The sequence below is a fragment of the Poeciliopsis prolifica genome, unplaced genomic scaffold (genome assembly GCF_027474105.1).
Source record: "Poeciliopsis prolifica strain line A6 unplaced genomic scaffold, Auburn_PproV2 SCAFFOLD002, whole genome shotgun sequence".
Taxonomy (NCBI): Eukaryota; Metazoa; Chordata; class Actinopteri; order Cyprinodontiformes; family Poeciliidae; genus Poeciliopsis; species Poeciliopsis prolifica.
In genome coordinates, this window is record NW_026562377.1 from 24,110,185 (window position 1) to 24,137,375 (window position 27,191).

The window sequence follows — 27,191 nt, forward strand, 5'->3', positions numbered from 1 at the left end:
GCAGAATGAAAATGTTCAGATTCACGACAGTTGCAGTGAGACAGAACAAGTTCGGCTTGTTTGAAACCGTTGGCTGCAGGATTCATTTTCATCAGCAACACGAGAGTCAAAGGTACAACCAGATCAACCCACAAGAGCTTCAGAGAGGATTCCTCTGGGCAGACGAGACCAAGGCGTCAAATGGATCTGATCGCCATGTCAGCAAAAAAAACACACAAAAAAAACAACTGTCTTTGTACGGAGGGGGAAGGGTGGTGATTTGGGCTCATTTTGTAGCCGCAGAACAACTTTTCAATAAAAACCTTTTCTTTTTTTTCCTCCCTCCGGAATACGAACTACATAAAAATACGTGACTGAAACCGTGATGGAGATTTTTGTCAACTGACGCAGCCACCGGGTCTCATCTTTGGACCTGCAGGGGAACCATCTATTTATAATCCATAGAGCTGAGTTTTATTTATTACTTCTGTCATAAATAATGTCTTTTCAGAAAAAGACAACTATAAACAAGTTTTTTTTTTTTCTTGACATAACATCAATATATGCTTATGCACATTCATTCGGGTAAAGAGGAAGTCCAGCAGAGTGACTTCAGAGCAGCACCAAAACTGGAGACAGGAGAGTGAAATTATGAGTTAAATGCAAAAGAAAAAAGTTCTGAACTTAAAAGGGAAAAACTAGGATAAAATAATGAAAAGAAATCAATACGAATAAAGTCCATGACAATTGATCACAACAAAGAAAGGATTTTGCACTTACTATTTTTGACAATCACTCAATATGTTGTTATAATCTTGTCCTTACTGCATCATATTCTTCTGAACTTCATTTTTTATGCATTTTGATACTTTATTAATAGTTTGTGTACCTGCACACCTCAATGCCCCATCACACCTGGATTTCTGCTGTTTTAGTCAAACCTGTAGCTGATTTAGAAAACTAAATTTTGATCCTGTACAGTTTGATTACTTTTGAATCTTTTCAAACATCATCCTGCATGTATGCTGCAGATACGCCTCATCGCTACGCAGCGGTGAATTCATGGCCGAGCGGTGAAGACTGCCGAGAAGATCATATTTCATTTCTATTTGGGAACATGTACAGTAATAGCCAAAAATTATGAGATGTTTTGTGCCTGATGTTAGTTCTTCATCTTCTGTCCCTCAGAGACACAACTTCAAAAAGTCAACCAGAAAACCATGCAGTTCATGCTCTTTGCAGACAAAGACTAAAAATATATGCAATATATATCTGGTTGGGGCTCCTTTTGAATGAATTACTGCATTAATGCGGTGTGGAGTGGAGGACATCAGTCTGAAACAATGCTGAACAGAATACAAGGAGGCTCTGTGTGTTTTTCACCAGGAAACAAGCAAATAATTATGACCACTCTGTATTAGGATTAAATAAAGCACGGCATGTTGTTGTAAAATAATTTATTTGTATACATTCCCAATCCCAGCTCCATCACTTTACTTCCCAAGTGCATTTTGTCATTAGAGTATATATAATAACCATCAAAAACGTGTATGAAAAGAAGTAAAGTGACTCGGCTATAACTCATTTCACAAACCACAAAATATTAATCAGATCAGATTTCATTTTGTATTCACTGAATTCTTCATGAACACCGCTTTGAGTTATTTGGTTGCCTTGTAACGACTTAATCAGCTCTTCTACTGTAGAAATCAACAAACGTAACCCTAGAAATAAAACGTTTAACGGAAAAAAGAAGAAAAAGGCAGCATGCTGCCGTTTTCTGTAAAGACCCCAAAAGAGGAGAACCGATTCTTATGAGGAAAAAAAAACAAACAAGGCATAAGAAAAAAATCATAAGAAGCTAGCTGCAAACTCACAAAACTAAAGGGAAATTCCTCAACTGTATGCACTGCAAAAATACACAGAGAATGATAAAAACTAAGCTGACAAATGAGCCCCTATGCTCCAGTGAATCTCTAAGGGGCGGAATGGCATGGGGAATGAGCTCCTAACAGAAATACCGGGGGAGGAAGAAAAGAGTCTCGTTGCGAAAGAGTTGAATTACCATATCGCTGGGGAGCAAAAGCAGCAGGGGGGCGGAGGGGGGGGCAGCGTCAGCCAGAGAGGAGAACCGCTCTGAAACCGGGAATATTTCTGAGAATCACACGGCAGCGAACGAGCCGTGGCGACCAGCAGAAGCAAACAAAAACAAATCTTTGACCCGCTTTTGGAAGGTTTCCATTAACTTTTGAAATTTAAAAAAAAAAAAAAAAATTCAGAGAAAACATCAAAAAAGTTACACCAAGTTTAAAATCCGAGGTTTCCTCGGGCCATGCAGTAGCCCAGTTTGTTCTGGTTTCCGAGGAAGGACATGGCGCCCACGTACGCCTCGATGTAGATTGGCTGCTGCAGGACCAGGACGCCGTTGGCTTTCCCAGGAATCGGCTTTCTCATGTGGGCTCTCTCAGCCGCATGCTTGAGCCTCTCGGAAAACGTCTGGATCTGAGGAAAGATCAGAAATATCAGCACAGGTTGAGCTTTGCTTTCATTTCTTTTTAACCTTTTAAATGCATCCAACGAAGTGGTGAAGGTTCTTTTGGGCCCCAACCACCTCTAGTCACGGAACGCAACGCAGATGTCTGACCTGTGATTAATGTATTAAAAGCCAACTTACGTTTAAAACAAGTCTCTGCAAAATCAAGATATTGATTTGATTTTTTTTAATGTAAAACTTTTTCTACGACGTCACAAACACGCTGGGAAGCTCCTTCTTCCTTGTAAGTGTGAATAAAATAGGTTAATGCAGGGAATTCTGGGATGCAGAGAAATACAATCTTCTGATTAAATTGGTCACATTTTTGTGACATTATCAATTGATTTCCATCAATATTTCTAAAAACGTTTTCTAACAGCGTATTCAAACGTCACGTCTCTTTTCTGTCCTGATGGAGTCTCTCCTCCTGCTCACCACTCATTGATCTTCAGGAAACCGATCCAGACGTGGGAACAAGTCGAGCATTTTGACGCTCATGTTGCTCCATAGCTCAGAAAGTCGACCTGATTGAGCAAAACCAAAGTGACGTTTGAACTCAGCTCATCAAAATGACCCTAAAACAGTCGGAAAACCTGTTGACCAGTAAAACGGATGGAAACAAGTGATGCACATCAGTAAAATGAATGTAATACATTCCAGTGTTAAGAGTCTACCAGTTTTCACACACAGGGATGCAGAGCCCCTGGATTTCTGATAAATAACCTTCTTCATTTTAGGGCAGCAGAATCAAATGATGTCAAAATTGAGACAAAATCCAGAGCTTACCGCAGCGGTGCAGTTCACCACTTCTATATCCATTATTAGGAAACTGTTTGAAGGACTCTAGTATGTCAACATACATCTATGTCCTAACCATAAAGTGCTGTCAAGCATAACTGTAATTTCTGCCACAGCAGGGTAATTAACTCCTTTCCTCACAGCAGTAGCAGCATATTTACCTTGGTGCTGCGCAGGAGCGGAGTTACACCCAGTAACTATGTTGAACTCCCAGAAAACACACCTGTACAAAGTCAGACTGTTGAATCACAAATTTTAATGTAAAACTCTCCAACTGATACGAAAACGTCAGATTTTAGTGAATGCTAGCGCACGCTTATGATCCACGGGAGGAAAAACGAGACTTTTTCAAATAAAATAAACAAAGGTGAAAGTAAAAACAAACATGAAGTTGTATGGCACACTATTTAATCTGTACATAACTCATACTGTAGTGATCAGGTTCAGACATGTGGAGGTGAAGGATCTTTAGCCTCAAGGAGGAAAAGTTTTACGTTTTAGTCCGACTTAAACTGTTTATTGTGTCGCTTCTAGAAGCAGCCTCACCTCATTTACAGTTTTCAAAAGCATCTTGCTGCAGAGGATCAGTTTCTGTTTAAATAAACTTTTTTTTCCCTTTTTTTTTTGTTACCAAAGACGGGATCAAATTCCCGATTGCAACATCGATGACACCTTTTAAAAACGAGGTTGAGTAATGTTCAGCAATTTCCCTTTTAAATTCCAGACCTTGAGGTGTGAAGATGCTCCGTCTTATCAGATCTGAGCTCGGCAACATTCGTTGTGAAACTACAATCGTTTTAAAAACGACTGAACAAAAAGATCTTCCCGAATTAATTAAACAGCACTTTTAAAAACCAGCAGCTAGAGAACAGAAAACTGCAAAAACAACACAAAAAAACCCACAGCAGCTTTGATGCAATCCTTAAGCCGGATGGTGAATCACGCATCCTGACTGACTCAGACTCGGGGACAAGAGAGTGGACGGTTCCAGGTACTGTGGCCTGTTAAAAAGTCCCACTGGATCCCCTCAGTGGGGCAGGAAGGTGAAACGACCTCGTTTCCTGCCGTAACAAACACAGTTTGAGCTCCACATGCGCCATGATGTAACGATGATCAATATGCAACATTTTACCAGCCGATATTTGTCAGTCCCAGGTGACGTTTGTGTTTTTTTGTGGGTGGAACAATGTCCAAAAATGTAGGAATTAGTGGCCAAAAACCACAAAGTCGCCCATTTGAGATTACTTTGGTTTTAAACGGGACAGGAAAGATAAACCGCACAATGTAAACAGAGCGGTTTTAGCAAAGGACTCAAACATGACCAGATTACACAAGCGCTACGTGTCGTGTTGGTTATGCTAGGCAATCGCCAGCAGAGACATGGAGAAGTATGTGAAGGACGTCGTCAGACTGACACAGAGATCCTTCGCTGGAAATGTCTCAAATGAAAGTGCATGAAAAACTTTTCACGTTGACGTCACAGATTACCTGTATATGCCGGCCAAAGGCGTGCCTTCTGAACTCTACTGAAGCAGATCAAGGTCACTGACAAAAAAATTCAGAAATTCTTACTTTTTTCCTCAAAATCCAGCTTGTTAAAATGTTTAAAAAACACTCCAACTTAGAATCAGAATCGTTTGAACTGTTTATGCACCATCAGGCAAATCTAGACTTAAAATAGAGCCTGTGTCATTATTTATTTGTGAATCAGCGAACAATATGTGTCGTTATTTAATCTTTTTTTTTTCATTTCTTATTTTGTTTATCTTTTTTCTGTCTGGATCTTCTTCTCCGTTTCCTGCTTTGTGCTGCAGGTTTAAGTCAGGACTGAGCTCTGGATGTTTGCTTTAAACTCACTGAATCCAGGTTTTAATCGATAAAGAGAGCTGAGAGTGTTTATCAAATCCCAGTTTTGAGGCAACCGATCAAAAGCTAACAACTCTAAAGATGGAGGACAAAATGGAGAAGAAAAGACGATTAATGTCATGAGATCAAGTCTGGTGGAAACAACAAATATTTCTCATCAAAGTTTGTCTTGAAAACAGCCATTACTCAATAAAGATTATAAATCTTTGAAACTCAAACAAATTAGTTTTCTTGTATTTTGCCTTCAGCACCGACTCGTGAGATTGGATGATGCAGCTCGTTCCTGGATCCAGGTGTGTGTGTGTGTGTGTGTGTGTGGTGTGTGTCTCAGTTCTCAGAGTTGAAAATGATCAGTTCCAAATGAATCGTCTTTGATGTTCCTTTTCCAGTTATCATTTTGCTGTTCTGACTCACTCCACCACACCAAACATGGAGACGTCAGAACAACACCTACACCTGGGTTGCTTCAGAAGCAAAACGCAACTGAAGCCTTAATGTGTCGGGTTTTCTATTTCACTATGAAAATCACTAAATTGGGAGGGAGGGGTTCATAGGAATACATACATTTTTTTAATAGAATAAATCCTAAGGCAGTGAGTGTGTCTGTGGATTATTCTAAGAACTCCAGAAGAACATCGTTCTGTCCTAAGATCAGAATTGTTGTAACCAGCTAAATTCCTTGAAGCACCAGTACATGGGTTCTGTGATAAGAAACAGAAAGGAAACATGTCTCTCTCGCAGCGTTTGGGGAGGCAAATAATTCTAAAAACAAAAACGTCATCAGTCCACCTACGTCACAGAGAGCAGCCAAGGTGTCGATGTTCCTCACAGGATGGTGAATGAACGTGGTGAAGGGGAAGTCGTTGGCGAAGGGGTTCCACTTGGAGCTGAACGAGGGTTCCCTCAGCCGGTCCCAGAAGATGCGCAATCCATCCCCGTCTCTCCTGAAAAACAAACAGAAAAAAACCACAGAGAAGCGTTTTTTTTTTTTTTTTTTTTTTCCGTAAGCGTCAGTAACACTTGACCCACGTGACAGCCTTTCAGCTTCCTGTCACAGCTGACCTGTGGCGCTGACTGTGCATCTTGTTTTTGTTTTTCTGTCAATCTCTCCCTGACTTAAGACAGAAACCCAGATGATCTGAAGGAAAGATGTTTTTTTTTTTTTTTTTTTCAGTTTTGTCTTGGTTTCTGGACAAGAAATTATGTGAAAAGAACAAAGCTGCCTAAGACATAAGAGTTTTCACTGCTGTTTCTAGCAGTGTAGGCTGATAATTAGACATGAACATTTGCAGAAAATCACAATGAGACACCCTTAACCAGAAACACCACAGTCTTATTGTATCGCAGTATTTAAATATATATATATATATATATATATATATATATATCAAATTTAGAACAGGATCTAACTGCATTCTAAAGCGAGGCAACAAATACTTTTACTTTTGCCAAAATATGTATTATAACAGTGATGTCAGCTATAAAATTTTAACAGAGCAGAATTTGTGGGTTCAAGGTAAGGCTGAATTCTCTCCCTCTTTTTTTAAATATTGTTCTGTCCATCAGTGTAGCCATCAGAATTGTTCTCTCAGTGTCCAGGACAGATTTACTTTCACAAATGGAGCATTACAACTTTTGCTATATTTTCCATGTGATATACAAATACATAGATTGAAGGCTTTATTAGAAATTGCTTTGGGCTTATATTAAATGCAACTCGGACAGGAAAAAAAAGGAAGAGAGGAAAAAGAGCAGAGGAGAGAAGGAAGGTGGAAACTACATTCCCATTGAAAGTGAATGGTATTTGCATGTGTTAAAATTCAATGCATCCTTTGAATAAACTTACGACGTAAAGTCAAAGCAGCAATTAAACAAGAATGTAATTCCTGTGTCACCATATCATTCCCACACATGTATGCATCACCAGATAAGTGATCTGTTTTCTGAGTGAATACTTAATGCCGACAATCTGATGTATGCCAGGCTTAGCGGTAAGCTAAAGTGCACTCATAACCTCGTCATTCTTCTGCTCCTCTTTCTTCAGTTGGTTTTAAAGTAAATACTGCAATACAAATGAAAAAGCCCCAGGGTCATATCTTTTCTCAGCTTAATGAAAACCTCAGAAGACCGGAGTGAAACCACACCCCGACCATTCAAAGATCTCATCTTCGAAATGATGTGGGTGCTGACCTACATGCCTTTAAGAGCCCTGCAAATCTCTACATACTGTATGCCCGTCAAACGTGATCTGGGGATCTAAGCGTGCAAGACCTAAAATGAATGCAAGTTTTTCTTGGCCACACCTCAAATTGTGGCGGGTCAAAGAACGTTTCAAACAGCCTCCTACATAGTGTCAAAGTAATACTAGTTGAAATAAATGAGGACAAAAATGAAGTAATCACTGGAAGTTTGAAAAAGGTAAAAAAAAATAAAGAGGTGTGAGGAGGTTTGCTATTTTAGTATACCGCTCTTCTACAGTTTTTGCCCCAACCTGGCCCCTCCTAAAAAAAATACCAAGACTTGCCCCTGTTGACAGAGTCTACTGATAAAGATCCACAAGCTAGCTTACAACCATCTGTAACAAAGCAAAGGAGCATTTGTTGTATGATGAAAGAAGTAGCAAAGTGACAAAATGATTTGAAATCACGGCAAGAAGAACTGGCTAACGGTAGTCGCTAACAATGCTAAAGTTCCCATCTTAACGTAGATTAAGACAAGCATGAATATTACAAAAGTAAAGAAAAAAAACTCATTCATATGAACCTTTCATTTCATATAACCCTTTCTTGTGACCTGAATATGTTGTTTGAAGTCGAGCAAAAACAAGTTTTTTTGTTTAAAACAAATTCTCATCATGAGAGTATCAATCGTTTGAAATTAGATCAAAACTGGCTATAAAAAGCCCTTCTTGGAGCTCCAGCATCATTTATCCCCAACAAACTATTAAAGTTGTTGCTAACCAAATGATTAATTGGAGGTTGAAACTGTCCTGATGTCCAGACGTCTCCCTCTGCCAGCGCATAGAGCCCCCTGGTCCCCAACACTTCAAGGAGACACGTGTCAACACTGACTTATGAAAAGATACATCCACTAAAGAGAAAACCAATCCAAGGGTGGAGAGCTGAGCTGCAGCAGCGATCTTTTTAAAATCAGCTCTGGAAGGCTCTCGTCTTTAAGACTGCCGATTTGGGTTGCGGTAATTATAGAAGCCATGATGCCTATCAGCTGTAAAATCATCTCAAACGGTTTGCATCCCAAGTGAAACTGAGCAAGCCTGTGGTAAATGCTTGGCTCAACACAGACACAAGCCAAGAATTGAGAACTGCTGGCCCGGGGTCACAGTCCAACACTCGCATGTGTGAGAACAAGTGTAGAGGGTGGTGGTGGGGGGTGAAGATCAGTGAAAAACAGGCAGGATTTCAAGATTTTAGATGGAACTGCATACAGTCTTTGATCTGAGACTTGGCAATAGCCACTGAAACTTAAACTATCTGTTCAAAGAGCGGCATGGAGTCATTTGCATCTCAACCTATTAAGATTGCCTGATTTTGTTGGACGATCTTAAAATTAGCCTGATGAAAACCAGCCTTTGTTCATACAGAGGGCCTTGACACTCCACTACTGACAAATAGCTTATTGGCAATTGGTTATTGGCGGCGTGGACTCGATTGGATCTGATTTTACCCAACTGCTAATGTTTGGTCATCACCTAACTTAACGTAACAACATAGTCGCGCAGGAAGCAATGCTATGAAGCTTACCAGAAATTGGGTGCATTGTAAATGAACATTGCAAAGAGAGAAGTGGTGACGACAACATTGCCAGCAATAAACCGTCTAAGACGATCCTCTTTCCCAGACTTTAATTACTTGGAAGCGCCGAACAACTCAGACTGAACGGCTTTGTTCACTTCCGCCGTTGCTATTGCCATTATTCATAACTCCACTTTCTGTTAGCTGATTGGTCCGGGTTGGAATTCATGCAAAGAAATTGGGAGAAGGAAAGGGAGAAATCCCACATGGAGCACTGAAGGGAGAGGAGACTCAAACAAAACTTCGTAGAAAGGGGTTGGGCAGGCCAAGTTCAAGAGAACAAAGTTCTTACGGTGTTAACTTATTTTATAAAAGAATCCTTCTTGAAGAGAGATTTCCACAACCGCAATTCCCAAACTTGGATGTGACAAAGAGCTCTTCGGGTGGAAGAGTAGAAGAGGTGGATTTTGATACGAAAGATGTTTCGTATCTAAACAAATATGTTTAGCAAAATTATTACAATTTTAATTTTAAGTATGGAAATTTTATGTTGTCACCACAAACCTGAAATATGAGGACTACTGGCGCTTCACATATATTAGGAGACATTAATCAAACATTCTCCAAAATCCAAACACTAATAAACATGTTAAGATGTTTGATGTGATTTATTTCTGGATGATAAACAACTCTAACCACTGTTAGTGGAGTTTGTGGTCAGAGCCTCTGTGACAAACGCTGAGCAGAAATAACATCTGGATTTCATAGGAGCTAGAAAAACAAATAAAAGCAGAACGCAGGCGATTTCTCAATGCTGTTCTGATCTTGCTAATGACCTGTCATGCTGATGTGCAAATCTTACCACATGCCTTGTGCAACAGCTTGCTTCCTGCCAACCAGAATTAAACACCTGAGGCTAAACAATAGCTGTTGATATGTCATGGTGGCAGGGAGGGGCTGCATCATAATGCAATCACCATACCCTGTTTACACAAGTACGCTCAGAGTGACACCGCCGCTGCCGCCGAACACTTTTGAGTCTCCCTCCTACCGCCCCATCGCAACTCCCGCTACCAAAGTAAATGCGGTGTGGAGAGAATAGGAAGGAGCGCTGACAAAAACCCCCACACAAAATAAAAACCTAACACAACAAGCAAATCTCTGCTTGAAAGAGTGATTGTATTTCAGAAAAAAAAAAAGCGGCTGAGGACGATGGAGTTTGCACACACTGCCCCTTTTGTAGGCGCGTCCTGCTGTTTCTGTCCAATCAATGGGAATATAAAAAAGCTTTGCTGAATTCCAGAGGTAAGCTATCACCAAGAGAGGGACCGGCCCAAACAGGCAGAGCAGGGCTGGGCTTTTCAGCCAGAGGCTTTGCTAGTTTCCCCCTGTATTTATGCAGCAGAGCTGGGGTTAGGACTTTCACTGCACCTCACCTGGATACAGTCACCGAAATCAGAAAAAAAGGCAGGTTTCAGAGACCACCTCAATAACACCCAATGGAAGAAGAAAAAAAGGGGCCAAGAGGTCAAACTGGAGGAAATCTCCCACCGTTGACCTCTCCTATAAAGTTAATTTTAACACTTTTTTAAAGCAAAGTAAACATTGAATTGTAATTCTATGTCCAAGAGAAGAAAAGTTGCTTCCTGGTCTTTCAGGCGTTTAAGTCAACATAAAAGATAAATATCAAGCAAGTTCCAGTTGTCATGGCAAGTGTCCCGAGTTGTTTCAAAGCGCACAAACAAATCTGATCCGATTGCTCAACAGCACCTGCAGGTTTGTCAGCCATCCACTCACCAAGATGTGAAAGGCTGAAAAGAATGAGAAGAAAGGTGGGACCTGGAAAACAAAAGGAAAGGGTAAGGCCTATTTACATTATTCATTACATATCTTCTTGTGCATCCTACGAAGACATGTGACCATGCTACTGTGACAAAAAAAAGAAACTGTAATGCTATAGCTGCAGGGCTGTTGGCAAATATTCCCATCGATGAAAAAGCAGAGTCCACAAGCTCTGAAGTTTCAGCAGCAAGCCTCATGAGGACAGTGATGTGTGTTATGAGAGCAGCGTGTATGAAGATTTTATGCATCTTCTGCACCTTTTAGATCATGCAAAGGTTTTCTTTGGGTCTGTGCATGTTTTCATAATTGGATTTCCTCCTTAAAAACATGTAAGGCAAGACAAAAACATGTTTATGAACTTTATTAAAAGAAAAAACATAATAGAAATTGAAATAGTGTCGGGGTTTAAATTTGATGATGTTGGGCTGGTGACCTGACCAGAGAGTATCCTGACTCCCGTCCAGTGACCGCTGGGTAAAGACGCTAGGCTAAAGCAATAGAAGCTTGAATGGATGGACGGGAAATTAGAATGATAAGATAAAGTCACAGTTTTCTGACTGCAAAGTATCGGCAAATCTCAATTCTAAGGGACTCTGTACTGAGAAAAAACAAATTCTGACGGGGCCGTCTCAGTTTTTTCTTCATTTCTCAGAAGCTAGGCTTGCTCTGTATGGCACTTTAATGTTGGGCAATAAACATTACAAATATCTACTACATTTTTGTTCTGTTATACAGTAAACTGTTAAGAGATGCTTTAGACTAGTTTGTTTATGCAATAGAAAAGTTGTTCCCCTTCATATTATGTTGCTTTATCAGCTCCAACATTCCTTCCCATGGAAATTCCCTGCTGCCCTGAATATCTCCACAACAATCCACCATTTCTCAGTTTTACGTTCTTCTTTGTCCTCACCAATGTCTCTGTTTGCAAACAGACTGATTTTAACACCTCCATATCTTGATCAGCATTGGTCATCAGCTTCCCATCTTAGCAGATGGGACACGAGCCAAATGTAAAGACAGAAGTAGTCAATCAAAATAGAGATCTGGGTTTATCTTGCAGGTCTTGTGATATGAAAACAACAGGGTGGAGGTTAGCCGGGGCTGTTGGAAGGGTTTCAGATTTTTCGGAAAACATTAATTTGTCAGCACCACCTCCAGAGTAACTTTAAATGTACGTCTCCTCTTGAGGTTGATTTTTATCGGTAACCCAATCCAATGAAAAGATGAGATCATCAAGATGAACACAAACATCTTTTGGTTTCATTGTGAAAGAAAAAAAAAAAAAAAAAACTCTGGATAGTGGACCCAGCCCCCAGTAGGGCGTCATGATACCATCTCTAAACTGCAGTGGTCTGGAAGTTGCTCTTATAAGCCTGTAAACCCATATGTACATCAGCTCATGACTTCCCCTGGTATCTACACGAGAAGAAGTGGGCATCCACTTTCTGCATTATTTAGCCCAGTCAAATGAAACCTTGGAAAAATTCAAGCTTGATTTGACATTAATAGGAGACGAAGACGAAAGAGTTAAACACAGCAGAAACTTCAGGAAGCCTACAGCGATGGGTCGGTTTCCCAATTAAGTTCATCTTCTTTCATAGGCTCTATTTGCACTGTGTAGGTGGACCACATCTGATAACAGGACCAGTTAAAGCAACTTTGTTTGTGAGTCTTCTAGTTTTGTAGACTTGGAGCCTCTTTTTGTGCCCGTGTTGGTTTCGACAGACTGATCTGGTTGTTTGCGACTGGTAACTTTCGGGACTTTATTGCTCTCTGCAGACTCTTTCATAACCATCATCATCATCTGAGGTCTCCCAAATCAAAATACTTCCTTACTCGTGAGACCTATCATTATACCTTTTTTTTTCAAGGCTGCTGCATTTATTCTTGTGCCAATTTAAGTTTTGGAACTTCTGCCTATAATCTGCAGCGTGTATTAGAGGTTTGTCCATGTTTCTCAGGCCTGGAGAAAAAACATGCATCATTTTTGAACGCAATCAGATTTGGCGTCATATTGAAATCAGGAAGCATCATCACAATATATGAAATCAATCAATAAATAAAAAGCTGTTTTGATTTTACTGAACAACCTGCTTGTCATTGTGGGCAAATAGTTTGATATATGTTTGGTCTGACTGGGAGTGGGAGATATGGAAATAAAGTTTTATCATAAGTTATCACTTTCACCCTGGTGAACATTGAATCCATCCATCCATTTTCTAACACCCTTGTCGCTTGTGGGGTTGGAAGGGTTGCTGGTGCCAATCTCCGTGCAGAAAAAGCCCAGGGCGGGAATCAAACCCAGGATCTTCTTGCTGCAAGGCAACAGTGCTACCAACTATGATTTTCAAATTTATTGATACTTTCATTGACTAGTGAAAAACCTCTTTAGCTGGAATTTGTTGTGACAATTAATCAAAATTGGCTCCAGAGGACTTTAAATGGGCAGAATGATGTGTATTTCAGGCATACAGTCTTATTTTATAGCACAATCAAAGAAATAAAGTTACATTCAGTTGTTACAAAAAAAAAGAAAACGAAGGCGGAGCTGCTCCTGGAAGGCGGAGCTACGTCCACCCAGCTGTTTTGCACAACTGAATGGTTGCTATGGGAGACGAAAGCATTTCTGAAACATGCATGGAAGAATCAAAGCAAAACTCCAGGTATGATGAGGAATTATCAGAAGACAAAATCAGGCTTAAAAATTTTAATTTTACATAAAACTTCCGCTTTAAGTTGTATGAAGCTTTTCGATGTCCACCGAGTTCTTCGAACTTTCCCACTGTGCAAAATAATTTTCCTGCTAGCTAGGAAAAACTACCAGCTATAATCAAACACAAACAGGAGATGAACAAACCTTTGCCTCATCCTTAAATAACATTCAGCAGGGCGTACTGAATGGTTTCAGTGTCTTTAAGCCGTTTATATAATTATGATCTGAACTGGAGAAAATTCAACCTTCTCCGAGCAAAATGTAGGTGAATATATGAATTTCATCAACACCGGTGGATGAGCGCATTCTCAAGGCTTTGCAACGATTTTCTTCTCTCTGCAAGTTTCTTGTGCAACACCAGACGCCAAAAACACTAAATCTCAAAGTATTTTTGTCTAGTTTCTAGTGCAAATAAAACTTACAAAACTAAATAAATAAAGTTTTGGAAATAAATAAATAAAACTAACTTGCAAGGACCTTTCCAGCAAGATACAGGAGCTTGTTTTAAGTCGATAATTCTTGAATACTACTAATAAAAAGCGCAAGTTCCACGGACAGATTATTTAACTTATATTGTGGGAAAATATGTCTTGTTATAAGTGAAAGAATCTACGAATTTTGATTGCTTATCAACATTAAACAATTATTGACTTAAAACAAGCTCATATCTCTTGGTGTAAAGGCTCTTGTAAGTTAGTTTTGTCTTATTTCAAGTGTATCAAGATATTTGCACTATCAAATATAGTGCAAATATTTAGACTCTTGGTAAAAGTCTAAATACTCTTGTATTTAGACACCAAGTATTTCAACAAAAATACTTGGTAAGATTTTGTGTTTTTGCAGTGCGTGGTCAGTAATGTTCAAGGTAACTTAATAAAAGACTTATTTCCTGTTTGTGTGGCTGAAGGACATACCTGTTAGAAAGCTTGTCTTCTGCATCATGACAAAATGTAATAGCAAATTGAAAAAATAGCATTGCAAACAGCTGGGTCTTTCCCAAACTTCTTTGCATGTCGTTATCATAAAGTGTGCACCGACTCACTGCCCTCTGCTGTTTAAATAAATAAGCTGCAGCGGCGTGAAAAGGTGTGGTCAAAGGGAGAGTTCAGCTACAGAAAACGGCACATTCTACCCTTTTCTTACGGCTTCTGCTGTAGCAATCGGTGCTCCACACCCAGCTGTTTGAGACAGAAATACAAATGAAGAAAAAAACAAAACAGAAGCAGATGATTCTACATAATTAGTTTGTCTAGACGGTTTAGAAAGATGCCTCTCAAACCATCTCTAAAGAGATCCTGAATTCTGGGTCCTTTTTGTTAATTTGTGCACTTGGAGAATATGTAGCAAAAAAAAAAAATGTCTGAAGGGTGGAATCCGGAGATAATGGAGGTCAGTCGTTTTGGAAACTATGAAGTGCTTCCGTTAAACAAAAAATACTCCAGAAACTATAGGCAGATATTTAGAAACAAATAAGGGTTGTGATTTCTTTTTCAAGAATTGAGCTTTAACCTTCAAAAAAAACAAAAAAAAACAAACAACAACAACAAAATCAAAGGGAGAAATCACAGAACAATGAACAGAGGTAACTGTTTTCACCAAAACGTGATTGGAGAACAATTCGACCAGATCTGTGAGCATCGGTATCGCAGCACTCTGCAGCAGCAACAGTTGCAGGATGGGATTAGATCAGGGCAGCAAGCAGCTGTGGGGATGTGATGAAGCCATGTGGCGCTGCTGCATTAACCCGCTCTACCGAGGGTGCACACTGACATCATGTGGTCAGACGACAGCCATCAGCAGCACGCCTCGACGATGATGACACGAGTGCGGCTACAAAAACCACCCTGGCGTTTGGCGTCGCGTTGCCCTGAGTGAGCGATGTGTGTGAATGGATAACCTGAAGGAGCTCGATGATACCTCTGGGCTCTCGTTTATAAAAGTCTAATATGCAAATGATGTGGGAGTGAATCATGAGACGAGCGAAACTAATTTACAGCATCAGGCTGGTAAAAGGTATGAAACCGTCTCGAAGCAGTTTAGATGCCATCTATCAGCACTCATAAAAGATCGCCTGCAGGGCCGAGCAAAAATATTCAGAACTTCTTGTTTTTATTATATTTTGCCACGTCACAGCACAAACCTGTGCGTTTCTCACAGATTTGATGCGATAGACAGACACAATGTAGCACATGATTATGACGCGCAGGGAAAAATACTTTACAAATAGAAATCTGAAGTGTGCTTTTTATTTATATTGGATTATATTTGAGCAGATCTGGATTATAGAACAAGTTCCCAGGCCGAAACAGTATGAATATTTATGCCTTCTGCTGGATGATAAATTGTCATGGGAGTTATTGCGATACATTATGTTGCTTTGTAACCATTTTCCAGTAAGATAATGGTAATGGCATAATCATGAAAGTTCACCGTCTAAATAATGAAAGACTTTTTCAAAATAAATGAACAAAACAACAAATAACTGATCAAATTAATTAAGTCACAAAATTGTACACAGTTTGGTTGAGACCAAGGAACCAGAATGAAGAGTTTTTTCGCCCAATTTTTGATAGAAAAAGAGAGAAAATTTACAAATGATCCAAATGAAAATTATTGAGTTCATTTTGATTAATAAACAATTAACTGGTTTATTGCTTATCATCTGTGAATGGTTAAAAGAGCTTTTTGACTCAAACTTCTACACGCAATAAATCTTTCTCACCTGCATGACTTCCAATGTTACCATCTAAACGACTGGTTTTAAAGAGACAATTAAAAATCTTTTTTCCCAATACCCACAAAAATTCAAACATTCATATAAAATGAAATTTATTGTAAAATTCCTAACATATTTTCATTAATTTGTTAATGAAAATTAACAGATTAATATAAACTTTTTTTCACATCCCAAGATTAAAATGCTATCAAAAAAAAAGTGGAGCATAATTTCTACAAAGTAACTGAATACTGATTTGAAAAATGCATTTAAAAAAAAAAGATACAAAATTTATGAGAAAATTTCCAAAATCTTCTCAGATCACTGTGGACATCTAGATTATCATTTCTCAACAGGGGCGGTATCGCCCCTCCATGGGCCATTCAGAGGACAGCAGAGGTGGAATATTTCACAAAACTTTACACCTTATATTACCATTTTCTGCCAGTGTTGTTTCCATGAAAGCATCAAAAAATATCAATATATTTTAAAATGTGATGAAACGCAGCTGCAATACAAAGTAAGTGGTAAAAAAATTATTCATTTCTCTTTGAATTTCATCAACATCTCTATTATGACTGAAACTATTTCGGAGCGGTCAAGTCGGAGTTCTGACTTGATGTAGTGAAAAGTAAACATCGGTGCAGGAAGTGAGGGATTAGGGAGATGGAGGCGTTCCAACCCTTCCAACCCTTGAAAGACTTGGAGCTCCTCACCAAAGAAAAATCATGTATTGAAATATGTAAATAGCTCCTTAGCGATCATTAGAAAAGTGCAATTCTTTGTCAAATATGGCTGTCTTTTTTCTTATAAAATCAACATGATCAGCATTAAAAACAAATCATTCAAAACCTAAATATTTGGAGTATTGTGAACAATTTTGGCCTCAGTTGTATGCACTACTTTTGATGGTTTATCACATTAAATCCCAATAAAAGGTTAAAAGGTTAATGAATAGGTTTACATGAAGATTGTGCTTGCCACGATGTGGGGGAGTTCAAGGTGTGTGAATGCATGCCACATTTGCTTGCTGATACTGCCTACTGATAGCAGCTCCACAAAACCCCTAAAAGCCTGAGCGTATCAAAATGAACAGAGGAACAGTGTGACAGGAGCTGGGTAGTTTCCTTCACTATCAAAAGCTCTATTCAGGAATAACTATGAAGGCACCTGCATGACCCAGATGCTTTCAGCAGATCATTATTTACAACATATCTCTACCAAAGACTCACGTTACTCTATCAGAACCAAATAAAACATTTGTTTTAAAAAGTTACATTTTATTCCTACTCCACTTATTGCAGTGCTAAAGGGAACATATTTTGTGTATTTTAAATACAAACACATGCTAAGAGTATTTTCTCCCAGTGCTGCATATTTACCTTTATATTCTTTTTTGGGTTATATTTTTCACTTCCTTCTCTTTTAGGAAGCAAGGGACACAGCAAAGCAGAAAGCTCCATATTGTAGGCATTTGGCGAGGGTGTAAAAACAGAATCAACATCACTGAGGTCAAAGCGTGGTTCTGCAGGTTGGCCATCTTCCTTCTCCTGCCATGGGTCAGACTCTGGCTCCAACATGTGAGGTTGGATGGACAAGTTTTCTGCTGCTGACATCTTTAATAAACTTTGGAAGAAAAAGTTTCTCTGCCGGTAGATATTTGCTTTCAAACTACAAAAATGGTCCAACGGGGTAAACTAGGAGTTTGTAGAGCTACAGTAATGAGAAATTCAGACTTTATATGGACCATAAGTAAATGATTTACATGTGAAAGAGAAGGATTTAAAAGCATGATATATCCATTTTAACATATTATTTCCTGAGCTGACTTTTCATTTCCCCGCCTAACATCTGTTCTCATAAAACAGAAAGTTCTGTGGAAGGTTCAAGCAGCAGCAAGACTTTGCTTTTCATATATACATGAACGCGATTGCAGATCCACAACCAAGACAAGAAAGGACACACTTCCTGTGGGACAGAGGGAGAAATCTGAGAAGGAAAAGGAGCTAAAAGAGAAAACAGACAGACAGAGGGAATGTTTGAGGCTCAAGTCTTTGCTATTTGAAAACTGTGTCTTTACAGCCGGACTCCCGGTTGGCTTTCACAGGCGCTTTATGTATAATTCAGCGCAACGTGCCGAGATAAACCCTCCAATAAAAGGCCGCGCTCTCTAAGCTCGTCGCGGCACATTACGTTTTATTCATCAAATTAGTTTTAGTTGGTTCGGTGTCCCCTGGGCCCGTCTTTAAAAGGTTTACATGAAAGAAGGACATTAATTTTGCCACTAATCAGCTAAGTGACAGCTCCGAATGACAGCGATGCGCCTCACCCGAGAAAAAGGCACAATTCGCCCTTTTTTCATCCTCCTGCGAAGCGGGTTTCTGTTCCCTGTTGTCCCCGTGAGCTCCCTGCGCCGTGTTACACTTTTCATTGCATCCTTAGATATTTATTTTAAATGGACTCTGTCTGATACAAGATTAAAGAAATATATTAAAAATTAAAAACTGGAATAAGTAGGTCAAAAAAAAACTGAGCAAGCATGGTTTTGCTGCAAAGAACACCGGTTAATCACGAGGAACAAGGACATTTTCTCACAGGGAATTTTAGCTTTTGTGAAACTAATTAGAGCGCAGAGCTCATATAATTAGGGTTAATATTTGTAATCCTCCTCGCTGAGGGTTTTTAAAGCTTCTAAATTGCCAACCAACTCCCTGAAAAGAGGAAAATTTAAGCAGCAACGTCAACCAGCAACCTGGACTTGACTTCTAACAACAGATCAATATTCCAAGGTTAGATAAAAATTACACAAAAAAGTACATCTGCAGGAGAGCTTAAAGCTGAAAATCACTGCTGACCAAAATTAACAGAGATCCATCTCACATTTTGCCAAAAAAAAAAAAAATAAAAGAAAGAAAGAAAGAAATGTGTTTATTAACCCCAGGTCTTTAGGCACTGACAAGACAAATGTGGGTCCTTCAGAAAGCCACAGCATTTCAGAAAAAGAAGATCCAGCATGGTGGAACATGACGGTCTTCAATAATTTAGTTTTCAGTTCACTTATTTAGCATCAACTCACAATTGTCAATTCACACCTGTTTGATTCTAGTTAATCCCTTAACTAGTGGTATCCCATCCATGAAATCTAGGATGTCTGAATTCTCTGCCTCTTTCTCCTCTTTAATCTCTGCCGGTGTCCATTATGACGCTTTTATAGGGCAGCCTTGTTACTGACACCGCATTCGACCAGTAATGTTATGAAATGGCTTTTCCCGAGCCAATAATATCCAGAGAGCGACTTGAGCTCATTTTTGACATGCCTGTATTCCTTCTGGAATATTTCTGACTGGTCAACTCAGAAACTAAATCTAAAGTCACCTATGTGTAGCCAACATTAGTCCTGTCACAGGGATAGAAGGCATTTTGGGGATTGTTTTGACATAAATCCACCGGCTGCACGCGTAACCGCGAGTAATGTGGGGGTGGGAAGGAGGTCAGACTGTACACTAACCACCTCTCTGTCCATCCCTCCTCTGCCCTAATGGTGTCGGCAACCTGCTAAAAGTTTTCCATATTCTCAAATCCAAAACTTGACAGATATGACAAGTTGCTTTGGATACCTTTTCCCTCAAAAAACGTCATTTGAAAACACTTTTGTCCATTTATTCCAGTTGTCTTTGATACTAAAACTTATAAAGATTTGAAACATGTCAGTGCAACAAAAAAGCCCGGTAGGGGGGGGGGGAATAATTTATGCACTCTATGCATGAATTATGCAGCTTGAGAAGTGGAGGGACTTACTTGAGCAGCGAGCCCTTTGGGAAGCTGAAGGAACCGTGAGCGATGCGGTCTATGTAGTTGAGCTGGATCTTCTGGATCTGCTCGCAGCCGAGCAGGACGAAGTCATACTTGAAGATCAGAAGCGTGTTGTCGGTGATGACAACAAGGCGCTCCTTCTCGTTGTTCCAGTGATCAACCCTGAAGCAGCCACACGGTGAGACATCATCAGTACGAGGGGAAGGGAAAGGCCAAGACGTGTAGGACAAACTTTAGGCTTCCTGAGATGAAGTCGTATCAGCTTGGCAGCTACTGGGGATAAAGCAAGAGCTCATGATATCAATCTGTCACTAAACCAGTCACAATAAGCAATTAATCATTTAGTGACATTATAAAGTAAAAAAAAAAAAAAAATCTCAAAATCTTGTTTTACTTTTGATATTTACAATATTTTCCAGTTGCAGTGTTAAGTTTTCTTTACAAAATTAAATTTCATCAGTCTTTGAAAGGGCAAACTTGCATTATTATTCATTATAAATATAAGTACTTATAAATGGTCTCCAAAGAACAACATTATCGTTTATCGCAATAATTACTGGGACAAACTTTGTTATCGTGACAGAACTACATGTCACAATAGTTCTGAACATTGTAGCTATCATTTGTTGTCTTGTAAGCCTTTTAAATCATTTGTGTTGCAGCATTTTGTTCTTTTGGAGACAAAATAAAAACCAATGCGACCAGCTGATATTTAGCCACTAATGTTGCTAAAAGGAGTCGTCTCCGTCAGAGTCCTGTCTGGACAGAACTAAAGAAACTGTTTGAGTTTGGACAGCATTTTATCAGATTAATCCAACATTAACTGGAAAACCCAACACAGAAAAAAATAAATAAAATAAAATATATATGTATATATAGTCTTTATAACATGTTGATGAAATTTGTTTTAGATCACAGAAGAAAGAAAGGTAGCTCTACAACATTGTGATTGAGAAAAGGATAAGAACATTCAAAGCTGGTTACTAATCGCTTGTCAAAATGCAATTTTATTCTGTCAGTTCAGATGTAAGAGAAAAAAAGAAAAAAAAAATCACCAAGAGGTTATTTTGAGTTCTCAGACACAAAAACATGTTTTGCAAATCTCTTCAATTATGTACTGTAAAACTTTCACAATTTCTAAAAGTGCCCTTGGCAAACATCATACAATATGCATGCTGGCTTTTCAAAATCCCTGAAAATTTTACAAAAAAAAAAAAAAAAAGGTACCGTCAGTTTAGCAGAAGCACATTATCAGTGCCCAGAAAATCTCCTGCCGTAATTAAAATTACTAAAAAGTCTCGTTTCCCCCCACACCCTCATCTTCTTCTCTTAAACACACACACACACACACACACACACACACACACACACACACACACACACACACACACACACACACACACACACACACACACTCTTCCTTAGAGCCGTGCTAATTCGTGGTGGCATGGCTCCTCTCAGAGTGGCTCCCTTTCTTACGGCCCGCTGAGCCGAGTGTGCGTGGCCCTCTCCCAGTGAACCACTCATGATTGTAGCTGGCAGCCAGGAGCCAAAGAAGATAGTTCACTGCACAGCCAAGGCATCATGGGATAGGTGTGGGTGAAGAGGTTTGACTCTAATAATCAAATGACTTAACCTTGACTAGGTGTGCGCATTGTGGATTGTGGTGTTGCAGAAAATCAGGAACGGAGTGTGGGCGGCAGAACGGTACAGCAGCGGTCAACAAGAAGAGATCGGGAGGTGAGAGAAAGACCTTCTACGCAGCAACCTGCAGGCTCTTTGTTTTGTCTTTTCTTCCTTATTAGGAGAAACATCAGGGAAGAGCATTTTCACTCCATGGACAAGACACAAAATTTACAGCATTTCACAAAAGGATTCACACCCCTGGAGCAGTTTTCACTTTTTGTTTTTACTTCACAAAACTGTATTTCAAATCAGATTTCATGAAGAAGGCCACAGAAAGTAGAGCGCAATGGCGAAGTGAAAGAGAAGAGATGTGGTTTCTGTCAGATTTTACAAGAACCAAACAAAAGGGCGGTGTGGATTTTCCTACCATCTTTGCACAAGTCGAAATGAAACTTTTCCCATCATGCTTTGGAAAACATGTCAGAGTATCTGTGATCAGTAATCTTAAGACTTGACACAGATTCTTAATTAGATGCATGTCTGGACTTTGACTGGGCCAGTCTAACAGTCTGCTTCATGTAAACAATTTTATTGTAGCTGTAAATGTTCATTTTTTTACTGCTAAATACACTTAAAATTACATGTTGTGAATTTGCGCTGAACTAAGAGCATTTATCGATGTTAAATGTCTTTTAACGTTACCAGAGATTAAACAGACTCAGGTTGTATCATTGTAATGCAGCATTTCTTTTTCGGATTTTCACCTTTATTGGATCCAAACTTCCAAGTTTCTCTATTTATTTGTATTAATTTTTTTGACATTAACCATGTTCACTATTTTAATTCCTTTTTTTAATTTTCAATATTCCAACATGTTGGAGCTTTCAACCTGAACTTGGACAAATTGTTGTAAACTATGTTTAGAAATATATCTCACACATAATCTCACTGCCAAAACTTAGAGATAGTATAAATTTTATATTGGTAAGAGGCAATGAGCAGTAAATGTAGCACAAATATTTCTTTTAAGAATTTCTCAAATTTTCAGTGTAAGATTTTGCTTGAATTTATTTATTTATTTATTTATTTTTAACACATCAGTACCAGCCAACTACTTATACCATCTGTACCATCTGTGATGTTCCCACCAGGGCTGGGTGATAAAAATCTTGATTTTTTTTCACTCTCCCTTTCTCTTCCTAAAAAGAAATTACAAATGGCACAAAATATTTTTAAAAACTTAGCGTTTATTTCGTTGGTACCTTCTGCCCGTTGACTTGGATCTGAGGTTAAACATCTTGTGTTTAAAATAAGATGGTGTACTAAAAATTACTGTAACCCAAGTAGTGCATACTTGTGGGGGGAAAAAAAAAAAATAATATAATATATATATATATGTGTGTGTGTGTGTGTGTGTGTTTAAAAAAAAAACGTGATTAATTGATCAGATCAATTCATCTCCCAGGCCTAGTTCACAATTTTCTTGATGACAGACATCCTTAGTTATTGATTTGAAAACAAAAGTAGAACCAAAACAGCTAAATATTCACTCCTGATCCAGACATACACCATGTTGAATTATTCACAGCATCACATTATAATTGCAATCATTTAAATACAGTAAAAGGTCAGACGAGCATAAAATATACATAATTCCACCCATTCATAAATCAAATCCTTTGAAGGATTGATTGTAGCATTTATTCATGGACACTCTGTGTCACAGTAAAAAGCACATTAAAATAAATGTGTACTTCAATTTTTAGAGACCATCAGCATGATCAGGTCCCTATTCATCTACAATCACATCAGAAGTTACATCACATTCCCCACATGCTGACAGGACGCACACACACATGCACACGCATACACACACACACACACACTCACGCACACACGCGCAGCCTAGTGAACTCACTCTGCCATCAGCCAGGTGCCGTGAATGCTGCCATCTTCCTCCTTGTTCACCAGAGCTTCGATGTCTTTGACGGCCTGATTGAGAGTGCCGGGCTGAGGAGACAAGAAAACAAGCCCGGGTGTCACTTTCTAATGTTCCGCTGTGGCAAAGTGAGGCTTTAAGGGTTATCTTTGAGGCTGATGTGCGGCGGGGGGACTGAGGGAAATGTCAGCGCGGCTCTGCGTCAAAGACAACAACCAGAACAACAAGGGAGGTGGTGTGTGTGTATGTGGGGGTGGGGGGGTAGTACCACGGTAAACAAAGATGTGAAGTGTAGGTGTTTGAGAATGACTGTAAAAAAAAAACAAAAAGGGGGAAGCTGAACATGACCAAAATCTGAGTAACACAGACATCTGACGACGCTCGGGAAAGCTCCTGTACGCAATTCTGCACTCTACCCTCCAAACTGTCAGACACTGGCTTTTTCTTTTTCTATCCTTTCACTTTGTTTCATTATTTTAACTCCCAGCTGGAGAACTTAAAACGATTAGGAGTTCACACTGAGGACTCCTGACAGTCTTACTGTAATCTTTGGCTGGGGCTGACTGCAGAGTTGGCCTGGCAGCCTGGGATGCTTTCCCAGTGCTAACCCAACACAACAGGCCTGCATCAAACATTTGCTTCTGAGATGCGCTCGCAAAAAAAAAAAAAAGAAAAGAAAAAGAAGAACAGCGTGGATGAAACGGACTCAGAAGAGCGTGTGTGCATTAGAGACGGAATAGTTTAATGACAAGGACAGATCCAGGAGGATTTAGAGCGGCGTATCAATCTCAGTGAAAGAGCATTCCTCAACACAGGGTCATGAATCCGTCTACACAGCCTTGAAGATTACCATTTCTGACGGATGGTCCTTGGCTGTACACTAATCATGAAAATGAGAGGAGAGGGAGGAGGTCATCTGTACTCAACACAGAGCATTAACTCTTCCCAAAGTACTGGGCTTGTTTGATTGATCTGATACTGCAGTTGTTATTCACAGACAATTTGGCGGGGTGCATCATAAGCCTGGCGGGCCACCAGGCTTTACTCGCAACTCCACCAGGCTGAGGTTTGTTCATCTATTACACGTGTTTTATCCAGCAGCTGCATTTTTGCTAAAAATGTGCGCAAATCTTTGTCAATATTCTGCTGATGTTGAGGAAACACTATTTTGCAATTTCAGTCTTTCTATGGAATAAGAAATAAAATTAAAATCAAACATGACTAAGATGAATCATTCAAAATCATGGCGGCGATGGATGTAAACGGTTACATGAGATATATTTACAATATAGCCAATCAGAGGAGATGCTGGCGTTTTATCCAGACGTTGGCGCAACATGCCTCTTATGCTTGTGAGCTGCTAAGTATGCGACATTTTTGGGAAACTGTAATTGCCGATTTCACACAACTTTTTATGCAATGTGATGGAGCCAGATGCATACTGGCTGAAATTTTTTTTAATAAAAACTAAAAAACTATTGTCTTGCCACTTCCTGTTGTCTCCTTCATGGTCTGCGCTAATGGTACCACCCAGCTATTTATCACATATAATATAAAAAAATGTGTTTTCACTGCACTTTAGCGAAATACATCTATCTCGATACGCCAGAAAATAAATTAAAAAATATATTTTTAAAAAGCCCTCATCCCAAACTGGTATCCCACAGGGATGTGTGTTCAGTGCCCTGCTGGATACTCTGACTAAGCATGGCTGCAGAATATACTTTAAATAAAACTACATCACTCGATTCGCAGGCCATCATTATCGTCCTCCATACTGCCATCAAATAATTTGCTGCAGTCAAGCAGTCTTCCTCCAGAAAGGAGGATGACCAGAACCTGGGCATCTTTACATCAAATCTGACCAGGTTCTGTGTTGGTCCATCAAATAAAATCCCAACAAAACACGCTCCAGCCTGGCTCAAAGACAGTACATTCATCCATACAGTATAGGCCTTTAAGCTAAGGATTTGCACTGAGGAACACTCAAGCAGATTTAACATATTATTTAAAGAAACATTTAGATTATTTTGGATAATGAACTCAGAATTATATTTGAAAAATATTCCACCTATTACATTTTAATAAGTTAAAAGACTTTTTTGTGTCATTGTTCTTTTTATATTTATCAATGTTCCATTGTTGCTGACATTAAACTTATTTTAGATGTAATAATATTTCAAAAATGTATTTTCCTAGAAGAGAGGAGAGAGTAGTTCAGAACCTCATGGAAGCTGAATTCGGGCCCCTTTTTCTGATTGACTGACTCATGTTGTACATTTACTTTAGTTCAACAGGCTGATCAGCTCAATCTTATTCTGCATTTCCGGTATTTTGGTCATTGATGAACTTGCATGAGACAACGAGAGGCGGTTTCAAACCATTTACACCCACCGATACGTCCAAGAAGCAAAACAAAGAAGAAGAGTAAAGCATTGCGAGGTGGAAATGGAGCCAATTACCCTCAACACAAAGAACTTCCTCGTCTTGAAGTGCTGCAGGAAGGAATCCGCGGGGAGGTCAGCGAGCTGGGGGCGAGCCGCACCGAGATCCGTCTTCTGCTCCCCGGCGACCTCAGCCTGATAGGCGGCCTCCTGGGAGTCCGCCGGTCCGCTGGAGCAGGAGGAGCTGAGCGGGCTCTGCTGCTTCTCTGTGGGAACTCCTTTCTCTTCGTTTGCCATTATGAACCTCGAAAACGAACTCTTAGAGAAGATTAAGAGGAGAAACGTAACCAGAGAGAGCAACTAGTTATTTAGTTAGTTCGTTAGTTAGTTAGTGATTGAAGGGACGTGTGCGTCGGTTGCTCCCCTGTCAAACAAACTTGGGTATTTATTAGAAAGCGATAAGCTCTTACTCACCTCGCCTGTCCTCTCGGAGGAAATGTGCTCAACTTTGGGAGCTGAATGAACAGGCGGAAGCAGCAGGACTAGAACGCTCTCCAAAATCGAAAATGAAAGTAAAAAAAAAACAGAAAAGAAAAGAAAGTCTAAGATTTGATTTTATCAGTGTGTGTGTGTGTTTTTGTTTTTTTTAAAATGAGCTTAAATCATTAAATCAGTTTTGTTCACACTTTTCCCAACGAGGACCAAAGCCGGCAAGCGTTTGGCAGCCACAAAAGATGCCTTTTTAAAAATAAAATAAATATATAAATCAAATACACTCTCTGTGCATTTTGATTGTCTATTCTCAATAATGAACTAGAGATATAAGAATTTACTGACACGCACAAATTGTTTTTTCTTCCTGTAAAAAAACACACAAAAAGGTCTTTTGCAAATAAAAGACAAGAGATAATGAAGTGTTTTAGCTCCGTAACTATTAACAACCAATGTTAAACTTACCCAAGATGGTCTAAAGAATAACCTGCTGCTGGTAGTATTACATGTGACATGTTTGAGTTCAAATGAAAACTTTTCTGGTTTTTTTTTCTTCCTGTAATTATGCAAATAAATGTATCAGGTAAAACAAAAGTTAGTAACCACATCATGTCTCATAGGACTTTTGTTGACTTCGAATGTGACACTATTTAATTACACGGTCAAAATTACATTTTCTGATATTTTTCTTTGGTTAAACTTATAAAAAATAAAGAAATTCATAAACTCATATGGTTA

At 39.3% G+C, this 27,191-nt stretch overlaps 1 protein-coding gene across 1 annotated transcript; it reads right to left on the reverse strand.

The window, feature by feature from the left end:
• Positions 1-1,419: 1,419 nt before the first annotated feature.
• Positions 1,420-26,939, reverse strand: tprg1 (tumor protein p63 regulated 1). The gene is made up of 7 exons (XM_055020356.1): positions 26,919-26,939; positions 26,436-26,513; positions 26,040-26,279; positions 23,557-23,648; positions 19,998-20,174; positions 5,970-6,120; positions 1,420-2,481 (listed from the first exon to the last, which is right to left on the reverse strand). Exons 3-7 carry the CDS (start codon positions 26,256-26,258, stop codon positions 2,287-2,289), a joined length of 834 nt encoding a protein of 277 aa, XP_054876331.1. The 5' UTR covers positions 26,259-26,279; positions 26,436-26,513; positions 26,919-26,939; the 3' UTR covers positions 1,420-2,286.
• Between the last annotated feature and the right edge of the window lie 252 nt (positions 26,940-27,191).